General features: G+C 41.6%; 1 protein-coding gene across 1 annotated transcript; it reads left to right on the top strand.

The window, feature by feature from the left end:
- The first annotated feature begins 722 nt into the window (after positions 1–722).
- On the top strand, positions 723–21,239 carry mfge8b (milk fat globule EGF and factor V/VIII domain containing b). The gene is made up of 10 exons (XM_072386335.1): positions 723–891; positions 8,756–8,884; positions 9,162–9,293; positions 14,925–15,038; positions 15,295–15,476; positions 15,776–15,931; positions 16,188–16,332; positions 17,444–17,628; positions 17,737–17,892; positions 19,150–21,239. The coding sequence occupies exons 1-10, from the start codon at positions 822–824 to the stop codon at positions 19,291–19,293; spliced, it is 1,413 nt and encodes a 470-aa protein (XP_072242436.1). The 5' UTR covers positions 723–821; the 3' UTR covers positions 19,294–21,239.
- Positions 21,240–23,490: the final 2,251 nt, after the last annotated feature.

The raw sequence follows: 23,490 nt of genomic DNA, 5'->3' as shown, positions 1-23,490 counted from the left end.
AAATTAACACTAACATATAATTAACTTCTTCATATGGAAAAGTTGTTAGCATGTTACTCATCACTATCATCATTATCATTATAACTTTATATCAGTCAAAAGACTGATAAAAGCAATAACTACCTTGTTAAAGGAAGGTCAGTATTCTCTGTTGTTTCTTCTTACACCCAAGAGAAACATATTTTTCTAAATTTGCTAAATGCGTTACCACAGCCAAAATGTTTTTTAAAAAACAACAACAAAATACAGTAAACCAAATCAGCTAACTTTAGGGTTAACATCTTTACAATGAACTAGAATCCATCATTATCTCCTAAAGCAGAGGGAAGCAACATATCTTTGGAGCTTCAGCAACATGAGTAGCCCCTTACGCTGTTGTCATGACAATATCTCAAAGCTACTTAAAGTAAAAACTCCGTGACAAACTGAGTCACCGGTAATGTTTGACTGTAATTGCAAAAGTTGGGTAGCAATTATTTTTCTCTGGGGTACTTTATATTAGATATCTAAATCAAGTTACAGGAGTCAAACTAATGCAACCCATTTACCCTAAGAGCTTCTTGTTTCCAGGCTAATTTACTGCTTTAAGTGATTTTTTTTTTCAACAGAGGGAAGAAGAGGGTGGAGCTACAATTAAATAACACACTGTGATTGGATGAGGGCTGAGGCGCGCGTGCTCCTTCTCTACGCCTGCTGCCTAGGAGTTTTAGTGCTCGAGCCACCGCAGCAACAACGTCCAGACCACTGCTGTGCTCAGACCGCATAGTTACCCCTCTGACTAACGAACTACAGCTTTTGTACGACTAACTAAAACAGCAGTAATGGAGGAGAAGGCGCGTTTCTTCTTTTGGCTGCAACTTTTCACAGCTTGTCTGGTGTTTGGGGTGGAAGGTAAGTTGCCTCTGGGGATTTAGTTTTAGTTTGTTTACAGTTAAATATGCCACCTTTAACACCCGGGCAGTTGGTATTTGAGTTTGCTCTTTAAAGTTGTCCCGCCTGTTTTTATTTTTATTTTTTAAATTGTTACCATACTGTACACCTTATTGAGGTAATTTATCGACCAAGTGTGTTTGGTATGTGATGATTCAGTCACAGCCAGGCACAAGTGGCACCGTCACTTCATCACTAAAGTAACGGAGGGGTGAGCATGTGAGGGTGCACACAAGTTCAGCCGACCGTCGAAAATGTGTACAAGACGTGTGAGACTGTAGGGAGTGAGACGCTTTTTCAATTTTTTTTCCCCAGAAACAGCATGCTAAGGTAAATGACATACATGAAGTACACACATTAACCTTACAAAGACGGTGTAACTTTGACATTATCAGGTTTTGTTGACACTTACGTGACATAATGTATGGTTATAGAATCATTGCCCAAAGGCAGTTTTATTTAGTTGCCCTCTTTTAGGAGTCAGCACGCATATGGGTTTGTTTTTATACTTCCTCTGTTAACCCCATGCCTTTGGCGCCTGGCTTTGTTTGCATTTCCATGCATGAAACACTATTAGGCCAGTGGACAAAAGGTAAAATGGCCTGACTCCGTAGCCTTAATTTCTGCCCATATACCAAAGGAAATGGAATCACATGTCACACTAATGTTTTCCTATGATGATGGATTTTCCAAACGAAAAAATGTTCCTGTTTTTTCATACTTTGCTTTGGGATGTGTGTATTCTTTACCAGTCGTTTGCCTCTGATATTTCTTCCCTCAGGGGCCAAAAGCTCAGGATCAGGGGTCGGGTATATTTTCTGTTTGTTTTTCTATTTCTATGAAAATGTACAATAAAGTGAAAATGGATAACCAAATTCCACAACAGATTAAATGACAGTACTTTTGATTGAAATTGTTCTTTGACACTTCTTTAATTGATTCATACATTTTGCATTTATCTTCGGGTTTGTTGACGTTTGAATTTCCGTGTACAAGTTCGTGTCGTGTATGCAAGTTTGACTTTGCAAGAGAACCGCTTCTTTTTCTCTTCCTCAAGGAGTGTAATTGATGACCTAACACTAAATGATTGTAGTGAACTTAGACTTGGACTGCATTTCTTTTCCTCTTCACCGGTATACATCTCTACCTAAATGTTCGGTGCACTTTTATTCAGCTTTACTTGAATTTGTAGTGAAAACTGCAGAGCCCTAAGAGATGAGCACATCTCAACCTCCAGTTGTGGAGAATAGGTGTGGTTGTCCTGGTAGTGATGATTAGTCACATTTCTGGAGTCAAGTGAACTTCCACCCATAACACAGTTCTCCGAGGCCTTTCCTTTACTTTGCTGGAGAGATGGAGGGGATTGTAGACTTTCTGCTGTGTCCTGCAAAAATGTTTAAAGGGTGTTAAAAGAGCTGAGCGGATGGTTGACCTGATTGGGTTCAATTGACCAGGTTGTGGCTTGCTTATCTTTTCCTTTAGCTGCTGAGTGGAGAGAAGTTGAAAATGGTGCTCTGTGTCAGGGCTGAGGCAGTCTTTTCTCACAACAGGACCACTTAGTGAACCAGGGCTAAATATAGCAGAGCACTGGACCAATGGCATGGCTTGAATGCGTGTATGTTTCTTTGTGTTTGCAGGCAGGTGCACATGAACTGTTAACTGTAGAAACTGGTGCACATGCACTTGTGGGTTAAAGATTTGCAATATGCCATCCGGATATTGGATATCAACTGGGAATTTCCTGTTGATGAATTAATGGTCCTTATCCACAGTTGCACGAAAAGCCGAATCATTCAGATTTTTTTTTTTTGTATGTTCTAATTTGGGGTGTATTTAGAATAATTGGGTGAACTTTTGGGTAGTTTGTTTCTTCTGATTGTCGTGGTCCTTGTTATGGAACACTTGTTACGACTTATTCTGTTGTTTTTCTAGGCTTTAGAGCAGATATGTAGAGGTTTTACTCTACAGAGAGAGAGTTTTTACTCTGAAAACAACAAGATTCTGGGAAGCAGATCGGGTCCAGCTCAGTGGAGTATGTTGAAAATCTATACAAAATGAATAATAAAAACAGAATGCAATAATTTGCCACTCTCATAAACCAATTTTCTAAAATGCACAATAGAACTTGGAAATCAAATGTTGAAAGTGAACAGTTTTTACGGACCTGTGGCCAGTTGACCTTATTGGTTGGAACATGTTCTTCCAGGTTTTTCTTTTTAGCACCGCTTACTTTTCCAGACTTTTGTAGCCCTGTCCCGACTTTTTAGAGACGTGTTGCTGCCATCAGTTTCAAGATGAGCTAATACTTTCTCATCGAATAGTGAAATGTCTCACTTTCAAGCATTTGATATGTTTTCCAGGCTCTATTGTGGATCAAACATGGGTTTATGAGAAGCGAAAGATATTGAATCATGTTTTTATTTTCCGTTTTACACTGTGTCCCAACTTTTTTTGAACTGTGGTTCTATAAACCACACCGGGAAATAATGTCCACTTTGTTCACCTGTGGCAGTGGTTTGATTTTTGTTCAATCTTGTTGTTTCCAGGTTCTCCCATCACTAATGATGACTTTGTTACTTTTCCCACCAAATCCCCCCAAGAGAGGAAGGGTTCTTTTTATTCCTGCTGAACTTTGAATAGCTTCCTTAATCTAATGTTTCATCGGAGTGTGGAGTATCTTCTAATTTGGGCCGCTTTATTAGTGTCTGTCGCCCCACTTCCCAATCTGCTATGTTGAATTTTTTACATGCTGCCTTGTGAGCTTAAACACTGTGCCAAGGAGGAATCTGGCAGCAAATGATACAAGAGCACGAAATGTTTCCACAAACTCTTTGTGTTTGTATGATCCGAGAAAAAACTGGCAAACTAATGACAGCGCTAGCATATGCTGTCGGTGAAACTCTATTCAGTTTACGCTGTTGTTGCTCTGTTTCAGTTACAGTTCATCGGTGTAAAGAGGTGTTTTGTTCGTGGTGCGTGACTCCAGTGTGTATTTTTAGCCTTTTGGAGCGGCAGCAGATGGCTGAGCTCTGGAGTAGCAATTGCAGATCACAGAAAGCTCACCTGCAGCTGGAGTCCTGCTGATCTCAAGATATATATATATATATATATATATATATATATGTTTGTTTAATAAAATATGAAAAAAGACATCTTAAGTTATCAAAAGCCTTTCAGCCTGGCCCTCATCATTCCACTTCCTGTTGAACTTCAGGTTCTTATTCTCTCCTGCACTCAGTATTGCAGTTCAGTCGCTGATCGTCAGAGAAAATGAGCACCACAGGCTCTTTAAACGTACTTCAGCACATCCTTAACCGTTGTAACAAAGCCTGGGAAAGGAAGGGTTACGTTTGTATGTGACATAACCTTCTCTCCTTGGCTTTCTGGAACGCTGAGTTCCCACATTAGCTGCGAGCTCATATGCGCTGTTGTGCCTGCTTGTGCATGACAGGGCAGACCATTTATTGTTGTCAGGTCTTAGGATACAACACGACAAACACACAAACTTTATGTTTAAACCTTTTGAGGGATACCTTTCTGCTGTGATGACACAGTCAGCAGACACTCCCTGTTTTTATTTGGGAGGGGGGTTTCTCCCACCGTGCTGACTGTAAGCAACAGAAACGGTACAAGACACACTGTGTGAAGATCCTTGTCCTAACTACCCCTGAACTCTCAGATCTCAACAACAGAGTCATCACATGCACATATCTCATGACACTCATTGACCCCCCCCTCCTCCCTCCCTCCCTTCAAGTCCACATTTGAAATGATTTACATCTCACTGCAGTTACAGAACTTTAAAATGAAGGAGGAACTTCTTTGGTGGGAGTTTTTTTTAGGCTGATATTTACGACTGTGTCTGGGTAACCTCAACTGATGGTTGGGGAGGAAAGTTAGAAGAACAATCAACTATACCCAAAGACAGATGACCTGATGAGCGGGCAATATAACTGTGTGTTTTTGCTTCAGTGGTCAGAGCAACTCTGTATTCTGTACTGTGTTGTTCTCTCTTGCAAGATATTATTATTAAAGCCTCTTATCTCCTCAGAAGAAAATAACTGACTCAGTGCGTTACTAAATTTCCACCACAGTATCCTTCCACCTATCCTCTCCTGGACATTTGATTGCCCCAACCAAACCGGTAGGTATTGAGCAGACAGGTGGAGTCGTCAACTTTGACTTGGCAAACTTTATTTTTTTATTGAAATCTACACTTTTCCAAAGTTCAATTTAGCAAGCTAATTCTTCATAGCCTTCTCAGTCTGTCTAAGTGGATTATATTTGGTGACCCAGTCATTTTCTCAGTGTCATCTTTGCTAACTCAGGAGTGATTTAGATGAAAGAGATTTTTCTCCACCGTTATGCGTTGCACAGCGAATGGGACTCTTTCAACTAATGATTTCTATGACTTTATTTGGCCTTCGGGGTGGGTTGAATGAAACGAGTCCAGCCCCACCCTTTATGTCCTAAAATGTGTCACCCATCCTCATCCTCACTGCGCTCAGCCCTTCAGTGATTTGTTAGAATGGGTTTAACAATGTCCTGATGTGTTATACCCAAAATGTTTGTCATTGTTTTGTTTTTTTTCTATCATTGTGGCTTGTGAGGAAGTATTTTGATTCCGATATCTGGTTGTAATTTGTAATGACATCTTCTGTGAGTTTCAACAGGAAGTGTTTGCATAGTTTTGTGTTACATTTCATTCAGTTAGTGCAATCATCACAGTGTCTCAAGCCAAACTCAACTCCCTGCTGTAAACTTCCAAAATATGAGCCCGCATGAACATAATCACTCCAGTTTGAACTTTGTACAGAGTTCATGCTTTTCCAGAATCGCATACACCTCTTGTTGGTAGGGTCGCTTTGGGGTCGTGAATCATTTCGTGAAGCTGGCTTTTACAGCTTTTTGGTCTGGTATTTGAGCCTCACTCTTGGGCTGAGGCATTATGGGAAAGGCGCAGTCTATGACTCATAAGGAAAGAAGGAAAAACACAATGCCCTCTGGAAATGGCCTTTCCTGCCAAACACAACTCTGCATATCTGCCTAATCTTTCACTGCGGTCAGGGCAAAGAGGGGCACTGGGCCGGGTACCTTTAACACTGGTATCATTTTGACAAATGCATTATAGATTTGATTTCTTTTCCTTTCTCTTTGCAATTCTTGGTCAAAGGATGTGGAAGTTCACAGGAATAGTTCTTTTTTTCTTTTTTTTAAAAAGCATGCAGAAGACCAGATAGACAAGTGGTTAACTAGTACTTGTAACCAGGAGAGTCTTAAATTGAAGTAATCTTGAACACAAACGTCCCTTTTCTCACATATATCTGTGTGCAGATAGCTTGGGGTTAATAGGCTGAGGTCACAATATCCATTTTTTTAACATCCTTATTTCAGTTACCCTAAATTTGTCAGGAAACTGAAACTCGAAGCTTGGACATTCTCTAAAAATCTGAAGTTGCATTTATTTGTCAGCTGTTAATGCAGATAACATGACAGAACAAGACTGTGGTTTTCCTCTGCAAAGATAACAAACCATAGAGAAAAACACAATTCAGATTCATACTTCAGTGTGTGTATGCTTTATGACACTTTGATTATCAAACAGACTATAAATAGAGGTATATTGTGGGGAAATTAGCATGCCTGTCATCATTCCCCTTAGAATTTAATACACGTGTGGCTTTTGGGGAATTTTGAGCAAAGTTTTGGTGGTTAGATCACTGTCTCTTGACTATGTCGTCACTAATTTAATTTTCTCAATAAATCCAGGCAGGCTTCCAGCTACATTACCCTGCAGTCAGGACAGACAACAAGCAACATTTACAGAGACGGTTAAATGGGATATCCATCTATGTGGTTCTTCTTTTCCTGTACGATTAATGTCAACAATTATCTGAAAGACAGCTGAAGAAATATATATATTTTTTTTCTTTTAGTCGATTTGCTCAGCTTCGTTATCTTTTGGCACTAAGGTTTCCTGAATGGAGCTGATTTCCTAGCGAAGGAAGGGGAGTTTGCATTCCTTCCCGAAGATAAACACGCTGTGACTTTTTGGATAAGGACGTATTGGTGATGCCAGGCAAGCTGGTTGTTTAAGAATCCCACGAGACGCGAAAGTGCTCAAAGGCCTTGACACTGGATACAGCACTGATAACATTTGACACTCCTAGGAAGAGCAGTTCATGGATAAACAGCCCGGCAGGATGTTTGCAAAGCGATTCTCTTCTTTTCCTTTCTTCCTTCTCTCTCAGTGAATGTAGCGCAGATGTACCCAACATCTCCGTGATTGCTTATGAATAATAGATATGATTCACATTTTGAGGCTAAAGATAGAACTGCCAGATGCTATCCATAAACTACACTCTCCTCATTTGTGACTCAACTTAATATCTACGTATTTTGTCTCTCTTTGAAGTTCAGCTAGTGCTTCACTGTAGGCCAAAGTTAGCAGTGCTCTAACCCCTAAATGTTTTTTTGAAGAAGAGGAAAAGATTTATGAGCGTGCATGACAAGGGGAGAGGGGACGGTAATGCACAAAAAGCTTTTTAAATGTTTTTTTTTGTCTCTCTGAAATGCTGTTTTCAGCTGTAGCCTCTGAGAATTACACCCCAAACACAACTAAAACACCCCCTTTTGCTTTTGAGTAGAGGGCGAAAAAGATTATTTCTGTACTCCCATGAGAATGTTTTTTCTTTGTTCAAAAGTGGGGAAGAATTACCCACATCGACACGCTGAAAAACATGGTCTTTAGTCTGTATTCTGTACATCTGTGGTGTGTAAAGGCACCACTTTCACAGTTGGAATCCAACCTCAATTTCCTTAACAATTATCTTAATGATGAGTGTCGCTTTAAAAAAATTTTTTTTTTAAATCCCTCTCTTCCTGGGTGTCGAAGAGCTCTCGGTTATTTAGCTCCGAAACGATCAAAATGGAGTGTAAGGATATAATTAAAGAGTAAAATTAGCTGAATTGTTTGTATCCGTTTGCAGTAAATTTTGATCACGTGTGATTTAGCCTTGCATATAAAAGCACTCGCCGCTTTGCAAGGAACATTATCGCCTAATTGAAGTAGCATACGTAACTTCCATTTGGTGCTCTGTATCGTTTGAATTGTTTCCAAAGAGCAGAAAACTCCTTTTGGAATAAGAATCATTAACAGTGGATTGATTTCGTCCACATGCTTTTCTCTATTTCTTTTCTACACCCAGCTCCAGCTGACACCATTTCCCTGGTGCCCAGAGAGCTGCCAGATTGTCAGGTTCAGGCCACACAGCAGTTGCGTGTGCTGCTGGAAGCTTCCAGTGTTTGTGTTGTGTTTACAGTGTAGCGATGGCTTACTCAGCTGTTCAGGCCATCGCACTCGGCCCGCAACAGGCTGTTTGTTAGTCATCATGCGGCAGCAGGACGAGGCAGTGGAGGAGAAAATGCAATGACGGCCGACAACACGATTTTTATCACTGTTCTCTCAAACGTGTTTTAACACATAAAAAAAAGAGAAAGAAAAACTGCATAAGGAAGAAAAATGGCTTAAACAGCGTGACGAGTATCGTGTCAAATCTGCCTCCATGTTTCAGATGCTGCAGTGACTAATCGGCAGGAAATATCAGACCGTGTTTGACAGGAAGGCATTTCTGACCACATCTGGGTCAAAGCTGTTGTCACACAATAACTTTTACACGGTATTTCTTTTTTTTCCAGTCCAGTTAAAAACAAACTGGAGGTTTTTTTTGTTTGTTTTTTTCAGAATAAAGTTGAGTTGCTTTGGTGTGTTGGTTGTTTAAATGTATGCTCGTACCCAACTTGTCCCTTCACCCTCTGCCTGCAGGTGATCCCTGTGAGGTGAATGTGTGTTACAACGGGGGAACCTGTGTGACTGGGACAGGGACAGGGGCTCCGTTTATCTGCATCTGCCCTGATGGCTTTACTGGAGAAACCTGCAATGAGACGGAGACCGGTAAGCTTCCACCACTAATGTCAATTTATTTCTAACCTTCTAACCTAAAACAGACTTTTCTCACATTTGCTAGTTGCGATTGCAGGAATTTAGATGAATTAATGACATGTTTGTGCTTTAATTTGAGCTACATGGCAGTTTTAAATGGTCACACTGCAAAACTTTCTGTTAATCATACATGCAGTACTGCTTAGTCTCTCTCTTGAATTGGGCTGTCTGCCTCACCTCCATTTATGTTTTGCCACCTTTTGTCATCTTAAAAAAATAATAAAAAAAGGACCTTGCAACCCCAACCCATGTAAAAACGACGGCATCTGTGAGGCGACAGGCAGCTCCCGCCGAGGTGACGTCTTCAACGAGTACGTCTGCAAGTGCCAGCCGGGCTTCGAGGGAGTTCACTGCCAGACCAGTACGCCTGTTCTCCTTCTTTAAAAGTTTTGCCAGTTGTTTCACAATACACAAGAAATATCAGCGCGTTCTACATGTGGGATCATTTTGACAGACTTTTGTGTTCCTACGGTGTAATAAATGCAGTCAAAAAGGTTCTACTTCAGTTGGAACACGATTAATGATTACGAAAAGGAACCTTGATTCTCTTAGCAACACTCCATTACTGTCTATTTGACGCTAAAATGTCTATTTGCTATGGTGCATCTGAACTACTTTTGAGCAAAACTATAGATGCTCACTCCTTTACGACTGATTGAGACATGTTGTGAGGTCCCTGTTTATTTGTGTAACCTGACACGCTTAACATGAAGCTGCTGCGAGTGCTGGCCACTAGACAGACAGCTGCCGTCCAAATGGGAGCTTCGTTCATGCGCCACTCAGACCAGGTTGGTTCAGTCAGGGTCAGCCGGAGAGAGGGAAGCAATGGTGGGAACATGTGCTGCACTCCTCCAAGTGCCTCCAGGCCTGCTCACAGAGACAGATGGCTACTGTTTACATGAGAGGGCATAGAATAGCAGTGGCCAAATGTGCACATTGAACTAATGAACCAACAAGAATAATGTGCGACTTTTCAAAAGAGACTGAGTATATTTTGTGTTTGATTGTGTCTGCCTTTTTATTCTAGGTGTCCAAAGGGCAGATTTAAATTCAAAGAAAGGTAACGATGGAAACGGGACCCGATGAGAGAATTGCTTGTGTTTTGCACTCTTGTCTCTTTTCCGTCTTTAGATCCAGGTGCTCTTATGTTCCTTTTGGCTGCATGCAGAAGCTCATGAAATCAAGAACGCACACAAAGAGAGGGAAGGCTGAGTTCAGCCTGATCTCTGACAACGGGGAGTTGTTTCTGTGTCAAGGCCAGCAACCAAATCTACAGTGAGATCATGTCAGGATTAGGTGCACCACCTTTTCATTGATTCACCCAGACTGACAGGAAGGGTCATGTTTTACCGACATTTTTTACCGTCCTCCCTCATTCCTCAAAGCTTTACTAAACTACACATGCAGCCAGACTGAGGCAGCCAAGCTGTTTTAAGGTTCTCATCTGTTCTGATCCAGAATCCCAAGAGTGTATTTCTGCTGCAGGCGCTCTAATTTGACTTAGAAAATACAGCCAAGTTATTTGTTTGTGTTCGGGTCTGACCCTGAAAGCCACAAATCACAGCTCATCAAATTCTATACATTCAGAAAGTAATTTGGCTGTAATGTTTGCTGAGCTGTCAGAGCGAGAGCCTTGAGCAGAGCAAGCATTTATACTAATAAGCTAATGTCTCAAGGATGATAACGAGGCGAATTAATTCAACTGTGCTGATTTATGACAAGCCTCCTGAGGGCTGTTTGGTCAGAGAGGCCCCTGCTTTTACATGTAATGACAACTGATGTGACAGCTAAAGTGCTCTCTAAGGTTTGTGTGGAAAAGCTATGAGAATGGCAGCAGCCAGCTCCTACGGTTTGTGTGCAACAGAAGAAGACTGGCTGTAGAAAACCAGCACCTGTGGTGAACTCGGGGGGTGCGTGTTGTATTCAAACGTTTAGCCAACGTCCTCACACTCCACTCAAATGTGATAATGCTTGTTTGAGGCAGACGTCTTGCATCAGAAATGATATTTTTAGAAATATCGCGGTCCTTTGTCAAGGTTTTCTGGGAGGTTGTGTTCGGAGGATTGTTCTTAACGGAAAACAGCCAAAATTGGAACCTGGCAAGTAGGTGTGAGCGGACTGGAGCCAAAAGTAGACAAAGCTGTAGTTTTCACACATATCAGTGCATCCACCAAACTATAAATAGAAACGGTAAAGACTTGAAAGGTGGACTCGAACAGAGAGAGGGGAAATGCACAATCTAATCTCTTTCAAGTTTGTGGGAAAGAAGTTTAAATGCAATTTGTCATAGTGAAGATCGTATGTATTACTTCATTGTTGAATGCTGAACTGAATTCCCTTTTGAGAAACAGATGAAGGGAAAAGGCAAGTCTCTGATGGAAAAAGCCCAATCATGTGTGCAGCCTCGCATCCCACATGAACGACCACACATCTCGTGATCTCATATTCTGACTGTTTTGCATAAACATCCACACATGGCTCATCCCTCGTGCCAGTCTAGCCAACAGAAAGTGGCGGTCCACGCTGAGCGCGAGAAACGTCAGCTCCGCTACTGTTGCCGGGCGAAAAAGTGAACATGGAGGCGGAACGTTGAATCAAGTCTGCCCTCCTGACAATGTCACACTCGCTACTCAGGTCTGACTGCAGCATTTCTAAGTGTCCTGTCAAATTGGCCTAAAAGCATTTCTGGGTGGCAGAGGAGGAGTGCGTTTGAGTGCGTGTAGGGCAGCGGAACCTCAAATATGGAGATGCAGAGAAAGAGAGAGATGCTCACTTCAGGCCCGAGCAGATGGATGGGAACGGTGGGGGAAGAAAAGGAGTCCTTTTCTCGCCTATAGTCTTATAAATCCCAGATTTTCAGAGCAGCTTAAAGCAGCTATTTTTACTTCTTGGAAATCACCAAATAGTGTGTGTATGAGTGTACCGATCTGTCATTTGATTTGGGAGAGTTTTCAGCTCCTCCCAGGATGTGGTTGAGTGGGCAGACTGGGCTTCATGCCCCCCCTAAGGAATACACACAGGGTGCTGTTGGCTTGTGTGTCTGCGCTGTCATGGATTGAACAGAGATGGACGTGAATTTTCTGGTTTTCTGCCTGAATAATATAGGCTGTGTTGACTTCTCGGGAGTTCAAAGCCTCTTATCTGGAAAAACAACATGATCTTACGTCACGCGATGCAGCTGTCGGGTGTGTTGATTATAGAGGCTGAGCCCTCGCAGGTAAACATCAAGTTGTAAACAACATACACTAGTAAGGAGTCCCAATGAACCACGTAAGCTTGCTTTAAAAAAGAAAAAATGAAACCCAAAACGGTGATATAACTGAATAAAAATGAAATTGTATGCAATGATTATTTGGTCATTTTGTTCAATTAAAAAAAGAGAAAAGGGGGCAAAAGCTAATGTGCCTTTAAAGAGATTTGGATGAAACTCTTCTTAACTGGAATTCATTTGGTTCATAGTCACATTTGTTTTCATATGTGACTATAAAAGTCATTTTTGACTTTTAAGATGTGGGGACAAGAGTTCTTTGTATTTTAAAAAAATAAATAAATAAAAGCAGCCACTTTCATGTAAATAAATGAAGATAATGTTGTTGATTCTAGATGTTCAGCCGGGGGAAATCCATCTAACTTCCTCCAGCTCCTCCTGTTTTTCCCCTGCGTTAACCGCAGGGACATGAAGTCATGACTTGGTCGCTTTACTTCTCTGACTAAGCGGCTGTTGTTTTGCTTCCAGTACATCTGTTGTAATGAGAAGTTTAAACTCTGGCAGACGAAAACAGAATCAGAGTTAAGGTGAGATGATGTCACTCTTCATAAAGAAAGTCTATTTCATATTACATTAATGCAATGATGTAAGTTAGGTAGTAAAACGTCATCAGAGTTTAAACAAGCACAGCTTTTATTTAGCCGTGTGCAGGATCTCATGTCACCATCTAGTTCAAGTGAGGACTCAGAAACTCTGCTTTAAATAACATGCTTGGTTAAAAAAAACTTCATAACGTCAGAATTATCATCCCAGAACTCTGTATACCTCCAGCAAAGAGGGCCAAATCAGAGTTATTTTGGGTGATACTGGCACTCCCTGGTGAACTGCAGCCAGGAGCAGTGCACAGAAAATAACACATCTGGGAAACTTTTTTTATTTGAGAACGTCATTGCTGTTTAGAGCAACCCCTCGTTGAATGATTCGCAGCAACGAAATGAATGGGGATTTAAAATTTTGCAGCATTCTAATTTATTTCACATCATTTAGTCTTCTGGGGCGGCAACAAAATATCAGGTTGGGGGCCCATCGGAAGCGGGTTGGCACCAAATGCTGCTGCCTGCAGCACAGATCCTGCATGCAGATAGCTGTGCGGATCAAAGGCGCCGCGTCAATCGGGGTTAGGTTTCAAACAAGCCACATGAGATTTTTTGTTACTGGTTTCTGATTGGCGGCCTGAGAGGGATATCGACGCTGTAAATATTGTGGCGGTGTGCTGTTACTGTTGGGGGGGGGGGGTTGTTGGACGCATCATGGACATGTTCTGCCCCTAAGAATACATGTGTAAGCGATCCGTTTACTGACATTGCTATGACACGGAAGACAGAGGTTCTGTTCTTCTTGGTTGATATTTTGACCACGAGGGGATATGTGTTTGACTTGTGCAAATCGAAGCTCACCTCGCTGTGCATCCTGCTGTTTGGATGTCATGTGCTCCTCCTGCTTCTCCCTTCACTACTCTGTTCCTTCCCATGTTTATCAGATTAGAGGCTGGAGCTGACGAGGCTAGACTAGATTCTCAATCCTCTTAGAGCAGTGAGGGCCACCAGCTGACGCACCGATGGACTTGCGTTTTTGTCAATCTGCCAGTAATTACCGATGTAGGTCTCAGGGTTGTGGGGTGTCTGTTGGAAAAAGGATCGCAGCTAGTTGGTGAAGACCATTTTGCCCGCTTTTTACCTCATCGGTGTCTTAACAGACCTGATGATGTCTGGTTAGATTAAAAAAAAAAAAAAAAAGAAACCGTTTTTTTGGGTAAATGTGTTTATATCAGATTTTTATAAAACAGAAACCGAAGAGCTACAGCATGTAGAAAGCCTGAATGTTTCAAATGTTCAGCTGCTCCAGTTTGAAAATCCGACATTTATTCTACACGATCTGGTTTGAGCTCTCATGGTCAGAAGTGTCATGACAGTGGACCTCATTATCCACAGCTCGCTGCTTCACATTTCAAAATTACTATAAAACTCCCATGACAAGTGAAAATAACTGTTTAGACATGGAGCTATTTATAGAAATAGCATGTGGGCTGAGAGATGAAACTGTGTCTCTGCTGGTTGGAGACATTACAGTCGTTTGCCTGCATCGCTTGTGTGCATTTTCCCTCAATAATAAGAACCGTTAATGACCGAAGCTTCAGAAATGTGAATAGATTTCCCCTCCTTTGTCTCCGGCGGTAGTTGTGCTTTGTTCTTTGCAAATTTGGTCAATCTAGAGCGTGCTCAAAGCTGATTTAGTCACACTGACAGTTGTTGTGGGTGAGAGATGAAAGTGAGTTTATTCTCCTTCCATTCTGCTGATTTGTTTTGGCCTCCCTCGCTGTGAAGGACTTTGAGCAGGAGGGAAATCCTTTGTTTGGGCGCCATCAAGAGGCGATACAAAGAATAACAGGGAAATTGCCACACACCGTGCACTGCTCTAAAATGGTCCTTTTATGATCCTCTAGTCTATTCTGTACGGTATTTATCTCGAATCTCTGTTTTATATTCAGCACCATCGCCACATGATCTCCTGAGCCAGCTGGTTTTTTGATACCGCATGTCTTGATCAATACCGCATTAACTCTCCAGCAAGAAACAGGCTCCTTTACAGCTCCAGTCCTCTTGGCTTGACTTCACTATAAAGCATGGCATGTCTAACTGTAAACTGCTTTCAAACTGGCCTCCAGCTGACCAACCTTCTATGTTATCTTCACAGTAAATTACAGCGTGATTTATCTCTCTGCAGATGTAAACGACTGCGCCGGCCTGCCATGTCAAAATGGTGGCATCTGCAGAGACCTGAATGGAGATTTCAAATGCCACTGTCCTTCTCCTTATGTAGGCAAACATTGCCAAATGCGTAAGTATGACTTACTAGCACAAGGAAAAAAAAAAAAAAGGTTGTAATTGAAACATTGTGATGGAAGGAAGTGCAACTGAAGCTGGGAAGAGGGCCAAATTGCAAGGCTTTAGAATGATCAATAGCCAGCAAAATAGGTTGTTCCAAATGAGTAATCAATACTTTATTCAGTTAAGCTGATTCAGTACTCTGAATCCCTAATGGTGTCATGGCCTACACACGTCAGAATCTTTGCTGCTGCTTTTCTCTTCTACAGGCTGTATTTCCCTGCTCGGCATGGAGGGAGGAGGCATCGCCGAGTCCCAGATTTCAGCCTCATCAGTCCGCTACAGCCTGCTGGGCCTGCAGCGCTGGGGCTCTGAGCTGGCCCGCCTGCACAACAAGGGCCTGGTTAACGCCTGGAGCGCAGCTGCACATGACAAGAACCCCTGGATAGAAGTGAGTGTGCTGAAATTGATCGGTGTAACAGGGGTTTAGAAAAGAATTTGTTCGATCGATAACGATAAAGGCTGATGAGAGATGCAGATGGAGGTGTGTAGGCCAGGTGAACCACATGGTAGACTCCTGCTTAGACTTTATGTTATGTTATATCTTTAAAAAAGATTTTAGATGCTCTGGTCCTGCTTTTATTTTGGAAAGCATTTGCCTATCTGAAATGACCTGCTTTTATTGACTGACTTTTAACTTCAGAAACGAGAAAACTTACCTCCTCGTCACATTTTTCCTTCTTTTTCCAGATCAACATGCAAAGAAAGATGCGCTTTACAGGCATCGTGATGCAGGGTGCCAGCCGCATGGGTACAGCAGAGTTTATTAAGACCTTCAAAGTGGCCTCCAGTCTGGACGGCAAGACGTACACCATGTACAGACCAGATGGAATGCGAAAGGACAAAGTAAGAGGACACACACAAGTCTGTTTTAAACTGAATTATTGCGCCTAAATGGCATTGCTAAAATATATAAATGAACCACTAGAGGGAGCAGTAAAACACAAGTTTGAAAATACTTCAGTGTAAGGTTACTGTGACACTTAGAACAAATCTAAAACAGAAATGTTTTGAATACATCATAAATCTTCTTAGAAAATACACCTGCTATTGATCAATTTCAGTACGGTTGACAGTTTGCCACGTCCTCTTCCTTTCATAGCTATTTGTGGGGAACATGGACAATGACAGCACTAAGACCAACCTGTTTGAACCCCCGATCATCGCCCAGTACATCCGTATCATTCCTGTCGTGTGTCGCAAGGCCTGCACCCTGCGCATGGAGCTGGTGGGCTGCGAACTCAACGGTAAACTCACACCGGCGCACATTCTGCATGAACAGAAACACGCTGCTGGATTTCAGTTCACTGATATCAGTGACTGAAATACGCGTTTCGTGTAAAAACTCTGAAGAAATGTTTCCATGGAGGGAAATCCAGCAGCTTTTTTTTTTTCTTCTGCTAGCAATTAGCTCAAGTTTCCTTTCTGATTGTTTTCAGTCCTGCATCCAGTGACTGACTGTATTTCAAAGGATTTTGCTTGGGGAGAAAATGCATCTCAGACAGAGAAAACAGCTGCGTTCAAAGTTAATGAGTTGATTCCAAGATGTACGAAACCATAAGATGATATTTACTACAGCACAGCAGAGTCGGAGGCCAGTAGGTCAAACAGGGTTTACTGCACAGATTCTATTGATCCAGTTCGCCATCTAAATATCAGTTTCTTTAAGTCCCCTCTGCACTGCAGCACGTATCTGTTGGACTTGTTCTTCCTTTTCCCATGTGCCAGCGTGCTGCTTTTGAACTCCCAGGCTTTGTTGCGCCGTCAGATGTCTGTCTCTCTCGTCTCGGTTGTCTTGTTTGTCAGATCAGTGTTTGCTCTCCTCCCTTTGTTTCCTCCCAGTTCATGCATGTAACAATGATGGTTCTGTTAAAGGGTCTCGCGAATCTCTTATGCTAAATATAAACACCTCATGTGTCAGACGGCGACATTAAAGCTGAATATTTTTGGCACAGCATGCTCAGGTGTCTCACTAACCCACGCTCATTAAAAGGTCCTGACCTCCAAGTTTTTGTGTCACATACAGAAAAACTATCAAACATAATCATGCTGTTGTGATCAACTTAAACCACAAATGGTGTTAACAAAGAACTGAAGGTGCTATTAGATACCATTATAACCTAAACTTGCACTTTTACAGCTGTATGTTCACTTGTATGCTAGATTTGACTCCACTGCATCTGCCACGGTCATCTTCCATATTGTCGGTTATTGTAGGGTTTGTTTCCTGCTTCACAATCACTGGCTGGCCCGTCCATCTCCTGTCTATCATGCTTTCTTTCTCTTTCTTTCCATTCCTCTTGTTCTCTGGCTCTTCTTCGCCCGGTCTTACCTCCACAGTGTATTCAAACACTTCAGGTTGTTCAGAGCCGATGGGCATGAAGTCCCGATTGGTGTCTGACCGCCAGATCACGTCCTCCAGCACCTTCCGCACCTGGGGCATCGAGGCCTTCACCTGGCACCCGCACTTCGCCCGTCTGGACAAACAGGGCAAGACCAACGCCTGGACCGCCGCCTCTACCAACCGATCTGAATGGCTGCAGGTAGGAGAGGAGAACACGTCACACCTGGATTTGGTTGTTTTTTAATCTGCCGCAGACTGATTTCTTTAAAAGCTGTTTGTGCCCTTTATTTATTTTTTTATTTTTTAGGTGGACTTACAGTCTCCCAAAAGGGTAACTGGAATTATCACACAGGGGGCAAAAGACTTTGGCTCCGTCCAGTTCGTCACATCTTTCAAAGTGGCTCACAGCGATGATGGCCAGTCCTGGACTGTAGTGAAGGACGAGGCAACAAACACAGACAAGGTTGGTCCAACAGCACAGGGGGAAAACAAAACAAAACCAACAGTATGAATTAATAATAAAGTACATCCTAAAATATATGGAAGATGGAAAAGATTATTTACACAATACCATGACTGCATGGATGATAGTTTAATGTAAAAATGTATCTTATGGTACTATACCCCGGAAGAATATGTGTTATTGAAATAAGTAGGAATATCACCAGTTTAAAGAAAAGGAGCAATGCTCTTGCATATATATTCTTCTTTTATGTAACCTGAAACTTCTGTGGAGTCGGGCAGTTAAAAACATAAAGAACCAGTCAAAGTCATGTGAACTTCCACCACTCCGATGACTCATGTTGAACCAAGCAGAACCAGTCAGTGGTTCTGTCATCGTTTGTCATCATAGCTGTCGCTACCGGTACGGGACGCTCATTGGTCCGAACGTTTGTGTTTCGGCCACGAGCGGAGAGCTTTGAGCCTGACAGAGTTGGATTCCCCTGATCTTGCGGTTCTCAGGAATCCAGCTGCTTTGTTGTATAATGTTTGTCATGGTTGAATCTACACATCTAGACACCTGGAACCATTTCTGCAAAGGCTGGAAATGATTTGTTTTCTGTATGCATTGATTCATTATGCATGCAGAAACCAGTTTGTTTGCCAGATGTGAGCAGCAAGCTGCCAAATGAGGTCATTAAATCACTTACAGTTGCTCTGATTTAATCTATGAAGCATTTATGATTGAAGTGTAGCTTATGACCTGGCTCCATATTTTATCGGGTGGTCGTATGTAGTGCTCACCGTTTCAGCTGCTTTTTTTAAAAAAAAATTTTAAATTTTTTTTTTTACATGATTTCTGCTGGAGTTTGTCCAGCTAACTTGAAGATTTTTCACTTTTGGGCCTCAATAAGAGCTGTCCCAAACTAAGCTGACTAATAACCGTAAATCTGAAGCATTCACTGGTTTCTAGATGCTACACGGCCTTAAATATTTTCATGTGTCACTCATTATCCACCGAGATTTATCATAAAACACATTGTATTTCTTCTGTAAAGGGTGCTTTAATCAGCAGGGTCAGCAAGCAAACTTCAAGCAATTTTTCCTTTTTAGTTTGAATGAAAGTATTTATGACGCATTATTAAGGAAAACTGTCTTTAACTGTAGCTTTATAACTTTCCTGTGTTTAGTTATGAATCAAATAAGCTGTACAAGCTGTAGCTGTTTCGCAGTCTACACTCGTGAAATGCTACAATAGATTTCTTCTCTCTCTCTCCAGATCTTCCCTGGTAACAGCGACAACAATGTTCACAAAAAGAACATCTTCGAGCCGCCGTTCTACAGCCGATATGTCCGCTTCCTGCCGTGGGAGTGGCACGAGCGCATCACCCTGCGGATGGAGCTTCTGGGCTGTGATGAGTAGTGCCACCCTAAGCCCACGTCCTCCTTTCTCTACCTCCTTCCTCCCTCCTTTCCCTCCTCCTCATCCTTCCCTCCTGAGCCACACCTGCACTGCCTTGCTCTGAGCTCTAGGGGGCAGCAAACAACAGAGTAGCACATCGCCACCAAAACCCTGGCTGGTCGGAGGTGGGAGTTGTTACCCCTCACCACTGTTAGCAGGACTGTTATTTCTTCTCTCTTTTTTTTTTTTTTTGTTGTTGTTCCCTGAAGTGATCACTCATTGTTTTTTTCCACCCGAACCAAAACTGGGATCACTTCAGGTAGCAGAGCTGAGGTCAGATCTCAGTCCACCTGTTTACTAAATAAAAAGTATTAATTCCATCCTTCCTGTATCAGAAGTCAGGGGTAACAGGACTGCCGCTGGTCCAGTTGGTGCTGCTTAAACTTTGATCTTAGATCAACTCTACCTGGAACACTGAACCTCCAAGACCCACAGCTGGTGATGTACATAAGCTCCATGAAACAGCTTGCACATGACCTTTAATCACACACCTGATCTCTCCTCAAGACATAGAAAATAGATATTACATTTAGAGGCTACACAGTTGATTTATTAACCCTCATCGAAAGCTAATCTCGTCATAATAAAATCTGAGTAATGTATCTGCCAGAAACCCAAAGTCTGTCCTCTTACCTCTGAGCATCTTTCCTGTGATTTTCTCTTGGATAAAACAAGTCATTTTTTAAAAATCAAAACTCTTTACAACTACAATTTGACACATTTTTCTTTATTGAGTAGAGATACTTTTTTTTTTTTTTTTAAACTAAACGTTTCAAGGTGTCCAAAGATGTGTCAGATGGACCGTAAAAATGTTTCCGCTTGTAGCTTTGCTTGGACTGCTTTATAATGTTTAGCATCCAAGGCGCAAACGTAGTGGTAGAGCTTCAGTAGCCTCTAAAAGGAGAGCGGTGAGTTCTACTGAACCCGAGTTCTGACATCTGGCTTCTTTAAATCAGTCATTTTGTGCCAACCCATCCTCAGGTTTTCATGTCTGTGGGCGTCATTTAGAAAAATCTAGTAAATCCTGCACTGATGCAAACAAGCAGAACAAAGGAGGAATATTAATATCCCACTCGCATGGGACATAATCAGTCAATGAAGCATTATAATCAGTCAGCCAAACAGACGCAATCTCAAAGCCAGGGGAGACACCCCCTGTTGACAGACAGGATGTCGGAAAGGACGAGGACGAAAAGCGTTTAGGAGGCACTTTATTGCTTTCGAGGGAATAACACGAGACTGAGATTTATGAGATCTACTGCTGTGACGTGCTGGTGGGATAATTTCACACTCTTCACACGACATCTCATGCTTGAAGTGTTCCATTAGATTCATCTTTTGTCATATGGTAATTGTTTTAGTCATTTCACCTCTTTTTTTATTAGCGCTTCTCATTTTATCAGCTGCAATAGTAGACGTGCGTATCATTAAGTAATGACGTGCATAATGTTTGGTGGTTATTTAAGAAAAGTCCCATTCATGCTGTTTGAGGTGGAATAATCAAGTAAGGAGCCTTTTTTTCCCCATCAGCTGACCTCAGATCTGGTTCTATTTCTGGATCTATTCCCCCTGAATTTCTTTCTTTGATTCTTGGAATGGCCGACAGCGAGAGAGTGAGAGTGGAGCGACAGTCTAGTTATTAGTTAATGATTACCCAAGAACGATGTGCATCATAGATCAGTTAGCGTCATCAACTGAGAGATTAACGATGTTTGGCTCCGAGTTTCTAAAGACTGATGGACGTTATCATCTCAGGTCAAAGCGGATCTGCTCCTCGAGTACAATAAATGCTACTGAATGCTGCTCTTCACTCACTCACTCACTTTGCTGTGCTTCTGTACCCAGTTTCACTTTCTTATAGCACTTTGACGTTTGTGTTTTATATTTGTTATATTGAAAAAACAGAATGGGGGGAAAAAAAATAATAAAAATCTTTGATTTGTAACTGTGTTGAAGAATAAAGCGTAAACATATTCATTATAACATGTACAGTTAGAATAAGGAAAGTCTTTCAGTTCAGTGTCTTTGTTAGATTAACCTGAGGTTAGAAAGACTCGCTTTGGTTGATAATACGACATATATACATATACATTACTTTTGTACTGAGGTCTGTCGGCGTTAGTTGATGTTAATGTTTGCTGCAGATCTTTTTTTTTTTTTTATTATTTTGGGTCCAGCATAATTCCTCCAGTTCAAAGCTGCAGCCCTGCTGATAAGACGGTAAAAAAAGAAACCAAATTAATTCAGATTTTTACGCTTTTACTGGACCTGACATGACCCGACGTATCATCTGCCTCTGCCGCCCCCTCACAGTATTCTAAACCTTTCCACCCCATGAATTATGAATTATGGGCTCGTGCAATATCATACAGTGTTAAATTTTGATAACAATGAATATTAATTGAAGATCTTTAAAAATGCATGAGGGGACAGCAGTAGTGCTGAGGGGCTGCAGATAGTTTGTTGCTGTCGAACACTGTAAAATATTTATTACATTTGCAGACGACTCCAGAAGAAGTCGCCCATTGTTCCTCATGTCTGCATGCATTTTATTGACTAGTGTTAAGTAAGTTTAAGTTGAACCTATTAGATTTGAATGGTGATTATTGCTTCATTTTCAACATTGAGGTTGTAATTGATCTGTCCCCCTGCTATTCTGCTTTTTTTACGACTGATTAGAAAAGAAATCGATGACGATGATGTGTTTGTAAGGTCCTTTTGAATTGATTTCTTGCTATGCTGACTGTTGACCTCATAGACTTTTGACTGGATTCGAAGTTGAAGTTTTTGTTGTTGTTTTTTTTTTTGTTTTTTTTTTTTTTCAATTGCATTATTGTGTTTCTAACAAGAATTTCTGTTTGGCCTTTGTATCTCCAGATGACAAAAATAAATATAGAATTTTAAAAAGAAAACAGAATCTGTGTGAATTTCTTAAATGGTACTTTTGAGTCTGTGTTTGCGATTGGATAGAATTTTCAGGTTGTATCACTAACCATAATGCAGAATTGGATGGAGCTGCTTTCCATTTAAAATGTGGAAGATTAAACGACCAAAAGCACAGGGGGTCGTTTTGCCTGTTTAGCATTTAAACGCCCCCGGGGGCCCTAATCTCTCTTTGTGTCACTCCGCAATCTTTTAAGGTATCTTCATCCGAGCAGGGCCTGAATTCTTCTCGTCTCATTACGGCCTGTGAAGGTCACACTTCGACAGTGAAATGCTTCTGTCGGGTTCCAGCTGCACAATCAATATGAAAATGCATGCAGACTTTGACACTGTGAAGGTTAAATCCTGTTAGCGGGCATGTACCTTTCTGTGCTGAAACTGCACAAACATCAATCCACCAACACATTTTAAAAGATTTTCTGAATAAGAAAAAAAAAAAAAATTCAGATTACTTCACTTTTTGCACACGTTTGGAAAGTTCTGGGTAATCGTAAAATGCTCCGTCTCTAAGGCATCCCTACCAGACGTCCTCAGTAAACCAGCTGTTTGTCCCCTGGGCCTGCTGGCAGTCGTGTTGAGGACCTAATGACAGCGTTCTTCTCTTTTTTTTGTTTCTCCTTTTAATCTCCACTTTAAGTCTCCTTTTTTTCTCTCTCTCTAGCCTCTATTGTTCTTTCTCTGGATGGCCTGAGGAGGCCTCATGATCTGGAATACGGTGGATGGATGATTGTCTTGTTTCTTTACACCACTCCCTTACACAGCCCACCTCTGCTGAAAATCTCATTTGAACCTTTTTTTTCCACATAATTTCACCGTCAGTGTCAGGACTGAGGATTTCTGCTTTGAATCTGTGGAGCATCACAGAAAGACCGACTCAAACAGTCTATGTTATGATTAAATTCAGTTTCATTTGTGTAGCGACAGTTCACCACAAAATGCCGTCCAATTCTATCCTATTCATTGGAAAGCAGTTATAATAGAATTAAAATATGGTTGAATTCATTGAGCAGCTGTCGCTTCGTGTCCTTGGGCAAGAGTTGCCTGTAATGCATTCATGTGTTTGTTCGAGGAAGGGTGGCCATCTTCCTCAACCGGTTGGGTGTTGAGAGGACAGGAAAGAAGGGTCAACAAGGACCTCAACACCATGCCAGGGATACCTACTGGAAAGGAAAAGAGAAATGCATGTTAATGACAAAAATAACGTCACATGTACAT

The sequence above is a fragment of the Leuresthes tenuis genome, unplaced genomic scaffold (assembly GCF_036924035.1).
Source record: "Leuresthes tenuis unplaced genomic scaffold, fLeuTen1.0.hap1 SCAF_5, whole genome shotgun sequence".
Lineage (NCBI taxonomy): Eukaryota > Metazoa > Chordata > Actinopteri > Atheriniformes > Atherinopsidae > Leuresthes > Leuresthes tenuis.
Note: the sequence above shows the minus strand (reverse complement) of the source record. Positions and strands in the feature narration are given on the sequence as shown.

What these genes read in the sequence shown, in the direction of transcription:
- mfge8b (XM_072386335.1), top strand. Translation starts at nt 822, where the DNA reads ATGGAGGAGAAGGCGCGTTTCTTCTTTTGGCTGCAACTTTTCACAGCT. An exon ending in ACAAGAACCCCTGGATAGAA is followed by an intron (nt 15,477 to 15,775) that starts GTGAGTGTGCTG and finishes TTCTTTTTCCAG; the next exon opens with ATCAACATGCAAAGAAAGAT. An exon ending in AGGCAACAAACACAGACAAG is followed by an intron (nt 17,893 to 19,149) that starts GTTGGTCCAACA and finishes CTCTCTCTCCAG; the next exon opens with ATCTTCCCTGGTAACAGCGA.